Below are 12,306 nucleotides of genomic sequence, written 5' to 3'. Positions count from 1 at the left end.
CAATGCACATAATTGAAAAGGCCTTTTAGGAAAAATCAGATGCTGTATAAATGGCTAGTTATAATTTTAAAAATAATGCTGAAAGCAAAGAAATTTGTAAATATAAAAAATGCAAGTTTGTCCTGTGCTTGTACATTTTGGCTGAATAATGAAATTTTGTGTAAATTCAGAAAGTACCATTAGTGATAGTGTGCACCCGAGGCTCGATTGCCTTCTGCACAAAGCTTCCAAAGAGCAATACCAAGCAACCTGAGATGAATAAGAATTTAGTCTTTCATTTAATTTTGAGGTCTGAATTGCTTTTGTTGGAGAGGAACGTCTCTTTCAATTGAGTTTCTCTCGCAGGCTAATGAAATTTGCTCAGCCAGCTAACAAGTCTGTCCGTGACCTGGCCTGACGTGACCATTCTTCTCGTAGAAGAGCACCAGCAGCAGCTCTCAGCCACGCCTGTCCTTACAGATCCCCCCTTGTGATGACCCAGAACTAATGAAAAGGGTTAATACAGAGCATCAGAGACAGAGGTCTTATTTTAGGCTTAACCACTAGCAACATCAAGACTGTTTCAAATCTCACACCACAGTGTATTTCCTTTTCTGCAGGCAAAAAAAGAAAAAAAAAAAAAACAACAAACAGAGCAGCTGCATTGTTCTACCTAGGAAACAATTCCGCTAATCCAAGTTAATCCATTTTTTCTATGCAAAGAGTTTCTAAGTCTTCTAAGAAGTATATACATGCCTCCGTGGAGAAGAACAATGCTGCCTTTTCCTGGGCAGTATCCACCAGCATTACCATGGAGGCAGTGCTAAGATCTAGCTTGCAGTTGGTGTCCAATTGCTCCAGCTTGTATAAAGTCGTGATGAGAAGCCTGGGCCACTGCTATTCATAATCAGCATTTCTACTCAGGAAGACAAGTTGGCTGCTTCTCACACCTTTACGTGAATCATTTTCTTGTGTAAAAATACAGTGTGTTAGAATCATAAAATCACAGAATCTTTGAGGCCTTTAAGATCCTTAAGCTCATCAAATCCAGCCATCACCTGACACTACAAGTCCACTACTAAAACACATCCCTAAGCACCACATCCACACATCTCTTCAATTCCTCCAGATGTAGTGACTTCATCACCTCCCTGGGCAGCCTTTTCTAATGCTGAACTGCTCTTTCCATGTAGAAATTCTTCCCACCATCTAAACTTCCTCTGGTGCAACTTGAGGCCATTTCCTTGTGTCCTGTTAGATGCAAAAGAAAAAAAACATTTCATATTTCTTTCCTATCTGCAATTTCTTTACAACATAAGTCCCTTAAGAATGTCCTTGCTCTCTGCTGCAGTGAAGCTTTCAGTGGCCATGTTGCACTGTCTGCTTACTTGATGGTGTAAAAGATGGCAGTCTCCTGTTGTAAGTCAGCTGAGGCAAAGCCGCCTGCCTGAGCTAAACCCAGACTGCTTGCCATCCTTTTCTGATCTGCAGATACCTCGCTTGTTTCTTGCTCCATCCTCTTAATCACCATCATTCCCATGGAATATTGCAATTTCATTACAAAATGTCGTGCCTCTAAGCAAATCAAATGGTTAAGGAGAAAATAGGAAGATAAAAAATGAAATTTCTGAGTTTTTTCTTGGATGACGATGTGTGAGGGCCCTACACAGCTTGCTGCATTCATTTCTAATTTTTTTCTAAATTTTTAAAAATTGGTCAGTTGCTGTGACAAAAATTGCAGTATTTCAGTAATTTTTTTGCCATATAATAAAGAAATAAGGACTATAGTATGTTTTAGGTCAATGCTCAACAAGAAACTCAGAATCATCTTTTTTCTTTTACTTGTGTTCTGTTTTCTGAAGTACAACACACAGCTAGAAATATAGCCATTTTTATGAGGTACTGAGAGGCAAACAAGATAGCTGCTTCCCATGAGCTCACTGATATGCACTCTTTGAATGACATGTAACATATTTGGGATTTAAGACTGGATGAAGTTGTCGATGTAGTAGCTACTATGCAGTATCTACCATTCTGTTCTACCTGTCCTGAATTCTTTGTTTATATATATATTTATGTTCTGTTTTCATTTGTGTAACTTTACACCAAGATTCCTGTTGCAAAGTGTTAGGAAATGGCTTCTCAATCAAGTTTAGTCCTTTCAAATGCACATACCCATGTATAGTGAGTCATTAATTTATTCTACTATTTTGTGAAAGGATCTACTAAGGAATTAGTTCAGCAGTGCACACAAAAATGTGCTCAAAAATAAGTGTTTGATTCAGTGATATGCTGAGATACTCCCTTTTTTGTTGCACTAGGTAAAGTAGGGTTTTTCCTTCCAGCAATGTGCCTAGTAAAATGTAGTATTGAGCAGAATAAATGGTCAAAGTATGGATTTTTTTTGCCTCTCCTAGACTTTATTTCTTTTATTCAACTTAATTTCCACTCCCCTAGTAAATTATTAACTTACTGAATCTTACTCTGAGCTGTTTCTAATATTTCATAATCCTTGACGACAAGTAATCTTTCTTCCCTTGCTGCACAAGTTTATATATTTCATTTATTATTGGTGCTTATTTTAACCAGAGAATATTTATTTATTTTTAGCTCCTATTATGTTTGTATAACTCTCAATGTGTCATATTTTTTCATAATTAAAGTGTCTGAAGAGTTGACTTAGTAGAACACGCTGCTAGAATTTGTTTTATGCCAAACTGATCTTTAATGCTGCAGTTAAGCACTGATCACAGCAGATATTCATGCACTGTGTGTCTTTGTTCTCCACAGCTCCAACAGAAGCTCCATTACATCCTCACCTAGGTAGGTGATTTGTCATTCTTACTACCAAAACTCAGAAACACTAACTTTGTTACAATAAACAATCCTTAAGGTCACATGAAACTAGCTCTGGGGAATTCCAATAAAAATGAAACTCATATAAAATGAATTGAATTATGTCTAACTCTGATTAGTTGTTTTTTCACTGTGATTTTTATTGTTGTTTATTTATTGCCTTTGAGCCTTTGCAGTGTGAGTACATCACGCCGCAGAGATTTTTTGCTCTGTGTTAGAGCGTCCTTTTGAATAAGGACAAATAACCTCCACTGTGGGAGAACGCTGTCACACCAGCACTGGGTTACTGGGAAGGTTTTGTCCCTGTGCACCTCCAAGGTGCACCCAGCAACAGGGCAGTGCCACAGAGCACTAACTTGTACTCAGCAACAGCTGAGCTTTGGTCATTGGTCACTGCAAGTTGGTCATTGCAGATGAGATTCCAGCACCTTTGTTCAGTCTGAATAGAAGGTGATAGTCAATTCATTTCATGCAAGCATTTGTAGAAAAAGTGTCTGTTTAATACAACTACTGGAACAAGTTTCAGGGTTTGGATGTTTTGGCCATTACATATAAATGAAACAGTAAACTTAGGGCAAAAGGTGAATTCCGAAGCTTGCAGGTTAATGGTTGGAAACACTTGTGTAATCTCACTCACAGCTTAGGCATCTTGAATGAATCTGCCTTTACTTCCACCTCCACTGACTGCAGCAGAAAAATCCCAATGAACTCATGGCTTTTTGCTTATGAGTTACCCAAGTGGACCTCCTGACTTTTAGAAACAGAGTACTCTCATGAGGACCTCTCATCTCCCCTTGTGCCAGTGCTTCCAAATTCCGGATTTGAAAGTTGTTTTTTTTTCTGAACTTTCAGAAGAAATAACAGATGTTAAAACATTAAGCATGTATTTGTCAGAACTGGAAAACAAGAGGTGATTACACTGGATTTTTGCATATGACACTTTCTTTTGTTGTAGCTGAAATGCACAGTGACAGCATTATCCTACGAGATGACTTTGACTCGTACCATCAGCAAGAGTTGAATCCTAGCATGTGGTGAGTTTCAGACTTTTTACACACATCTTAGTAAATTAAGACATTCCGATTATTACAGAGTATTATTTTATTCCCAGATACCTCAGCTCACATTTTTATAACCTTATGTATGTCTTTGCTCCTTAAAGATCTAAATATACTAGCTTGTTAATTTCTTGATTAATGATTGAGTGAGAAATTCTTAAGTCCATTGAAGTGAGCAGGAAATTCTTATTCAGTTCAAATTTTGAATTAATCCAAAAATACAAGGAGTAGAGCAAAACTCCGTGAATGATTTTGTGTGAAAATGTTGATTTCTTCAAATCAAAGCGTTTAATGGAAAAGATGATGAATTTGAATGCTTAAATTTCTTTGTTTTGATTATTTTTCATTTCCTGTTGATGTAATACGTATTTCTGGTGAAGCTAACTATAGTCAAACTCATTTTAAACTGAGATAAAATACTTCCAAAACATTAAAAGTAGAAAATCAACTCGAGTTGAAATTTATTTCAGTTCATTTCAGTTCAATTCATTTCATAAATGTAACTAATTTAATTAATTTCATTCATATGAGACAGGGATATCTTAGTGAGTTACTTCATCTCTTTCAGGCAAAATGTGCTTTTAGCAGTTACTGCATTTGTTATTTAGGAATACATTTGTTCTTTTAAATCTAATTTAGTTTTCCTTTTTATTAAGGTCTCTCACAGTTTCCTATATGTGCAGGTCTTTTGCATTTCACCATCTCATGTAAAAAAATTATGGTTTATGAAATGCTACAGATATTTTTCTTTTGCATATATTTATTGTAACAGGTTTTAGTGTGTGCCTACTATTTTCCCTCCTTTTGTTCCTTTTGTATTCTCTCTTTAAATGTTTTTCTGGACGGACACATTAAGGACCTGGAATGCTGTAATATAAAAAAAAAAATAACCAACTCTTTTTTTTTATGGGAATGAATAGATCAAGGACTCTTAATGGGTAACAGAATAGCTGCCAAGGTAGATAGCTTTAGCAGCAGCGTGTTAAATGGACTTGAGTGGAAGGAAATGAGAGGAGGCATTATTTCCCTGCAGATGTCTCATAACTCACAGAGAGCCTGTCTGTTGGGAGCCTCCATAATTTATTTATTCATTGCTCTCTTATCTTCAAATTCATCCTTGCTTTTCAGAAGTCTCAACAGAGAAATTTCAGTCTAAAAGAGGCCCTTGTGTCCTGCTCTTTTTGTCTCTGAGATTTGGATGTGGTCTCTATGGAATAACCTTGACCCACCTTGGCTGGTGGGTCAATGCATAGAGGAGTGTGCTTGGAGAGAGTCCTAAAACTCACTGCAGTCCTGCAATGGGTGCCTTGATATTCTTGTAATGACACCAGAAAGGCAATGTCTTCGGCAAGGCTCAATGGAAGTAGAGCACAAATAAAACTATAATGAGGTGTCACGAGCTTTTCTGCATAAAGAATTTCTACAGTAGCTCTCCCTCCAGTGACGAGCTGCTTAGTGGCAGGAAGCTCACTCTCATTTGGTTGTCTTGTGGGAATTAAATCAGGGATTATTAGCAGTTTACACCATCCCCCCTAAAATTGCATTTTTCCCCTGGCAGCTGCTAAAATCCCATCTTTATCACAAACAATTGCAGTGAGTGCTGGAGCAGGATTTCCAGCCCCGCTCTGGCTCTGCTCCTCTGTGCTCTGAGCACAAGAGCAGCTGCCTGCTGCACCAACCCTCCGGCAGCGCCTTGTCACCAGGGGCCAGTTAGACGAAGCCCCTCTAATAATTTCTGAAGCCATTATTTGTGTAAAGATGAAAAGAGAGACGTTAATATTTTCCTCTGGCCTTTTCTTCCCAGATCCTATGCAACACTGGCTTGGTGTGATTAGCATTGTCACAGCTCCTGTACCACTCTCTGCACACACAACTCCAGCAAGATGTGTACAGTTCAAGTGCACGAGCAGAGCCTTTTGTAGCTTATGTGTGTGCCTAATTCTGAGTCCCAGCAGAGCTAGAGTGCCACCCCACATCAAATAGCTATTTTGCACAGTGGCACTGTATGATTTTGAGAGTGTCTACTTGTTTTAATATAGATTTCTGAGCTTTGTAATGCATTACGAGACACATTCTACCTAGCAGCCATTTGTTCCTTCAGAGGCTCAGGAAATGAGAGGGAAAACCTTGGGTGTTTCTGGAGGTGTGAGGTGAAAAGAGAAGAAGGGATGGGATAGGGCTCTTTGTAATCAGAAAAATCAACATCTGGAAATGAGTTCCTGATAAAAATCAGTTTGGTAACAGAGAGAAAACAGGAAAAATTGAAGTGGGAAAGAAAGAGGAAAGGAAGAGGCAGCAGGCAAGGAAACATCAAGTCAAGGAGGAAACAGGGAGGGCTTCTGTATTGGGAATGCAGGAACTGAAGCATCTTTTCTTTCATTTACTTGGGACTCAGCCACCACAGAGATTTCCATATGGGGTGTGTCCTACTGAGTTTCCTACTTCTGTCTTCCAGCAAGCAGTACTGTCAGAATGTGACTATTTCTAAAGTTGCCAAACTTTAGAAGCATAAAAACTTGTTTATTTAAGCAAAGATTTCCTCACTCTTCTAATCACATTTGCCGTGTACTTTACAAAGATCTCACTTCGTTCTGAAATAATATGACTCTTGGATTCATGAATACCCAATGCATTTCATGTCTAACATGTATTCGGTGTGTAAGCTAGTTAAATGACTCCTACTCTGTTGTCAGCACACCACATGCTAAGCAGTTCACAGCTGGCTTGCAGAAAACCGTAACTTGTATTGCATTTTTCAATGAAAAGTCTAATAGCACAACTGCTTCATGGTCTATCTGCTGTAAGCTGGCAGGAGTGTGTTAGTTCAGAAAGCCCAGAAACCATGGAAGTAATAGATTTCCTCAGTAGATAAAGGAAAGTTGCATCATGTAAATTTAAATACAGGAAGCCCTTGCACAGGGAAACCTGCTCTCTGGTCTTTAGGGGAGATAAGGCTTCGTAAAACTTTTCTGAAGGCAGAACTGCATGTTTCTGGAAATGTAATTTGCTTTTATGATGTCCTAGTTGATATATTAAAGGAATACTTTGTAGTAGCGGCAGAGAAAGAAGATTTTGGGCATTTTCTAAACATGTGGTCTGTGTCTTGGAATATAAAAGGCCAAATGATATTTGGATGAGAAAAGAATGAAGGACCAATATAGGTGATATGTGAAAAATAATCTAGTTCATTGGATACATGCTTCTATGATCATCTTGCCTCTATATAACCTCATAACAGAGAAGAGTAAAAAATGTAACAACTAAAACAGTTCAAACAAGAACAAATCTAGAAGATATCTTTACACTGAATGAATTAATCTTGAGACAAAGAGAGGGGGAAAGCAGATGCATAAATTAATAGTGGTTCTGGCAATTCTATGCTTTAACAACAGGGATGTAGATAACAAGGAATTCAGTACGTCTGAAAAAGAAAAACTACATGAAAGCTGTTGCTGGCTAAACTCTCTCAATTTAGTACCATGTTTCATCTCAAAGCCCATCGACAGTCCAAACAGCAATCACTTACAAAAGATAAACTCCTCAAAGACGATCTGAAGAAAAACTGAGCAAGTAAAATCAATCAGCAAGAAACAGACTCCATCGCTTCTTCATAGCATATGAGAAATGAAGAGGTACAGTGATATATCCAGTGGCACAGAAATAGCAGAGCTTTGTGACAGGAGAGAAAGGTCCTAAAGTGATTTCCAAATTGCACTAAAACTGTGGGATTAAACTTCAGAAAGATTTATGTTTTAAAATCTCGTAGCTGTTTGAGATGTTTACCTTCTTTATAGTCCAAACATCACAAAAGACATCAGTCAATATACTGTCTACAAACTCAGATATTGTAGAGGGAAACAAGATGACAAATAGTGATGAGGAAGCAGCAGATGTTTCCCCTTCAGCAAAGTGAAGAACAATAGCTGAGAGAGATGGGACTCTAGGCTGGGGATGAGAGTGATGGCAGTCTGCAGAGAAGACATCTAGATGAATATAACAAACATCAACAGTGCCAGTGAGAACCAGCTGTGAAGAGAAAGCTGAAGTGATTTTAATGTGCTAAGACTTTATACCAGGCGGGTGAGAAAGCAAAAAGCTGCACCTAGACAGAGCAATTAATACTGTCTCCTGGTCATATGAATGGAAAAGAAATTAACCTTACTGTCTGCACCAGAGAGGAGTAAATTGGGTCATTTCTAAACACATAATATGATGATGATGATGATATGAGGAACACCAGATCAATTACCTTACTCTTCATACATTCCTGTCAAGCTGCTGGGCAATTTGTTGTCAGAAGTGATACATTTCAAAGAGAGCACAAAGGTTTGAAGAAGGATTACCAACATACTATTTCTAATGAGAGGAGTCATCCTAGAGAAGATGAGTGGTGATGAAAGAGCTGTGTTACATTTCTAGACCACATTACAGCAGTAGAATAAATTAACAGCTAAATCACTTAATATTTTTTATATATGATAAGGAAACAATTGCATTATCAATTGGCTTAAGTAGTATGTCTTTTTATTAGGGCGTAAATATTCCCTATGTAGTATTTGCAGGTAAGGTTTTCCTGCCATGTATGTGTCTCCGCATATATGGAGATTTCAGGCAGTTATTCTGCTATCAAACCCAAGAGCATAGGGGCATATAGTATATATAATAAAATAATGATTATAAGCAGCCAGAATACTACAGAATTCCAGCTATTCTTATTCCTGTTCCCATGTTCTTCAGTTACCAGGGTTTAGAGATCAAGTGAAATTTAGATAATGAGAAAACATACACAATCTAAACCCTGTTTCTTTGCCTTCTCCTAAGGCATGCTTCAGTTCACTCACGTGCTCTCTTCTTGAGCTATACTGAAAAATAAAATTATGGGCCAGCTGTGGCTTATGTAAGTAAATATTAAATCATTCAAATCAATAGAAACTACATTACTTTATTAGAGGATTCAGTTTTACTACTTAAATCCAAAATACTAAATGCTATCAATGTGATTTGCTGAATGACGTTAGTTAAATATCCATACAAGTTAAAAATCAAGGATGTTTTAAATCTGACTTTATTCTGGGAACTGGAAATGAAATTTACTTTAATAAAATCTTAGAATAAGAGAGTGACTTATGAAGTGGGAAGAGATCTTCATCTTTGATTTCTGTAATAGACTTGGGCACATTAGAGCCAACCCTGCATTGAGTTGACCCTGGATCAAGTGAATAAACCCAAAATAACAAGTACAATCAATTATTCACTACATCTGTGCATCTGAAAGTCTAACATCTATTCCTCAACCCCAGCTCTCTGGGTAGATTTGACCCTTTGACGATGCTGCTGGACCATTCCCAGCGATGCAGTCAGAGATTTAAATTGTTCTAACTCTGCCCATGGTATGCTTATGGTTTTTAGACACTCAGGAATAGAAATATCCAGCTTCAAGATGCTTCCAGAAGGACTTGACAGAGGTTTGGCATGACACTTACCAATGAAAAGACAAACAAGCGCCATAACTTAGGAAAAGAAGTGAAAAAGATCAAGGAAATTTGCATAGGAATGAACTGTGATCATCGCTATGATCGTATTTATCAACAAGCCCCTATCTTGTTGAAATTTCTTCCTTTTCATCTGATTTCTGTCATCCAGAAATTAGCTGGAGAATGAGATCAAGCCTTCGCAAATTACTAAACTATGGGAACGTGTATTTTTGTGGCATACTGCATCAGAAAAGGTGGCCAAGCCAGAGGCATTTTGTGTGAGAGTAGCCAAAGAAAAAAGGTCTAAGCATCCCTTACTGAAGTCCATTTCACTTTAGACTCTAAAAATACCGGTTATCAAAGTACAGACAGAAATTGGAAAGAAATGAGAAGATTTGGAGTGAATTCACCATTGCTTAGAGTGGATTTGTCCCCAGAGCAAATGTTGTCTCTACATTTGATTTGCAACAACATGGATGGCAGACATTGAACACTCCAAGCTCTCCTGCAACAGTGCCACCTCCCTGCTTGGTTCTCACCTTTATTCTGCCCTTTAGAATAGATAACCCTGCACCTGGAGAGTTCAAGGTTTCAAAATCTGCAGTGCCCATTCCTGTTCCTGTTTGGAGGAGTACGACAGCCTTGTCAAGAGGAACTCAGTGAGCTGCCTAAAGGCCAAGCTCTGTGCTAGGCCTTGGTCTCCATCCATGCTGCATGAGGGCAATAGAGGACTGAAGGCATACTAAGGCTGGTTTTCTCTCCAAACCAGAGTGTTTTATTCTGTTCATTTCCAGGAATGAGATTTCTGTCCCTGAGAGAAAGGTGGTAAAGCCAAAGCCATGCAGAGTGATGCAGGAAAGCCGGAAAGTGATGTTTCAAGTTCTGCAAACTAGGATACCTCTGAATTACTGTCCCTGTGATCTAAAGTGGCATCATAAAATCACTCAGTTGCTCTGGTTTGTTTCTCTGATGTGATCCTACCCATGTTTTGCAGTAAAGCACAAGTACCTATCTACCTATCCACATGGTCCTTTATCAAGAGGCAGATTTAGCACCTCGGACTTAGAGGTGCTTGACCTTGTGTTAGTGAAACAGTGTGATTTGAGTGCCAAAATATAACAGTCTTATTTTACAGTCTTCATGCCTGATGCCATCTCCAGTGTGTGGTTTCTCGTTTCCATTTTGAATATGTTCTGTTCTTCCTGCAGGTCTGAATGCAGCAACTGTGAGATTGGAGAGCAGTGTGGTGTGATTATGCATGGCAGTGCCATCACTTTCTGTGAGCCATATGGTCCCCGAGAGCTGGTAAGTGCTTTGCAGGTTTGGTGTTCAGCAGACAGTCTCCTTAGCAAATGTGATAATGCCATGGAAGAACACCACAGGAACATCCAAAATAATAGATGACTGATAACCAAAAATTGTTGCAATCTTTTGCAAGGGAAAATCTCTTGATCCAGTGTATATTCATTTTTTAAAGTATCTGTAAAGACAGGTTGTGGATGTCTCTGTAAAGAGAAGTTGTGGATGCCCTGTCTCTGGAGGTGTTCAAGGCCAGGTTGGATGGGGCCCTGGGCAGCCTGGTCTAGTATTAAACGTGAAGGCTGGTGGCCCTGCCTGTGGCAGGGGGGTTGAAGATTCATGATCCTTGAGGTCCCATCCAACCCAGGCCATTCTGTGATTCTGTGAAAAGTGATGTAACAGAGCTTTGTTATCAAATTGTTGTCATCATCTTTTTATTTCCGACAATGAAATAAAGACAAGGTTCATTTTTCTTCTTTTATTCTATTAGCTCCGTCCCCCCCTTTTTTTTTCTTGTCGTTGTTGACAAATGTTAGTTTGGTTGTAAAGCATCACTTGCAAACAAGGCATTCTACAGATTTAAATGCAGCCTGGAGCAAGCACCTGCCAGACTAAGGAAAGTGTATGTAGCAAATTGAGTCATGATGAAGGTGACAGAATAATTTCACTGGGGTGTAGTTTGGCCATAAAATTGCTGAAAGAAACAACATGGTGCAACTTGCATTAACTTGGGATCATCTGGGTGGGGGAAATTAATTGAAAGATATATAACCAATGCCCACATGCTGCAGCTGACACCAGCAGTTAGCTGCAGTGATGTAGATAAAATGGGAAATTTTGAAAGAACTGAAAAATTACAAGAGCAGCTCAAAGCCTGTATAATTCAAAATTAATTTTCATGTTTTCAATAGTATTCTGAGTGGAGGGAGAGGGTAATGAGAGCTATTTGAAGAGGATAGATGGAAGAGGGCCATAAAACAGAAGTGGTTTTGGCCAAGAATCTTCTCCTTGTTTCAGACACTAACAATTCCTTTAATGGGATTAATTTTGCATCTTGAAGTGAGATCAAAATTGCACAAATGCAATGAAGATGTTGCTGGTGACTCAAAGGCATAAACAGATTTAAAAGCAATTCATTTATTTTATGGGTAAGGGAGAGTTTCAGTCATTCCCTCCATAGCCAACTCCGGCAGGGAAATCCTGACAGTGCTGCTAAATTGCCTCTCTGCTACTTTGAATTCTATCTGAACACGCTAAGCTTCATTAACTGCCTTGAGAGGAGATGCATTGTTTTATGCCTTGTACAGAAATGAAGTCACACCACTAGGATGCTTTTTCCACATTTTCCTACTCATTTTAAATTCCAGTATTGCATGTAGGTAAATTCCTGAAAAATAACTTACTTGCATTTAGCAAACCAAGGGTCCCAAGTAGTTTAAAATGTTGTTAATTAGATGTCTTCTTCCTGCTGATATGTAATTGAGCCTACCTTCATTAATCGCAAATTGACTTCGAAATCCAGCATTGGACTGTTCTCTTGTACTGCCACATGGCAAAATGGCACTGTCCTAGCATCAGGAACTTGGGAGAAAATATTATGATTCCTAAATGGTGTGATTAAATAATCAGCTGAAAAAATA

The 12,306-nt window shown here is 38.5% G+C and overlaps 1 protein-coding gene across 2 annotated transcripts in view; it reads left to right on the top strand.

Moving 5' to 3' along the window:
- RELN (reelin) overlaps positions 1-12,306 on the top strand; it is a 268,188-nt gene that overhangs the window by 115,126 nt on the left and 140,756 nt on the right. For both annotated transcript variants that reach the window (XM_048942412.1, XM_048942422.1), the window contains exons 5-7: positions 2,770-2,802; positions 3,791-3,869; positions 10,576-10,672. In XM_048942412.1, the coding sequence (XP_048798369.1) occupies positions 2,770-2,802; positions 3,791-3,869; positions 10,576-10,672 (209 nt within the window). The remainder of the gene's footprint in view (positions 1-2,769; positions 2,803-3,790; positions 3,870-10,575; positions 10,673-12,306) is intronic.

The sequence above is a fragment of the Lagopus muta genome, chromosome 1 (genome assembly GCF_023343835.1).
Source record: "Lagopus muta isolate bLagMut1 chromosome 1, bLagMut1 primary, whole genome shotgun sequence".
Classification (NCBI taxonomy): domain Eukaryota; kingdom Metazoa; phylum Chordata; class Aves; order Galliformes; family Phasianidae; genus Lagopus; species Lagopus muta.
The sequence above is the reverse complement of the archived record's forward strand: the minus strand, read 5'-3'. Positions and strand labels throughout refer to the sequence as shown.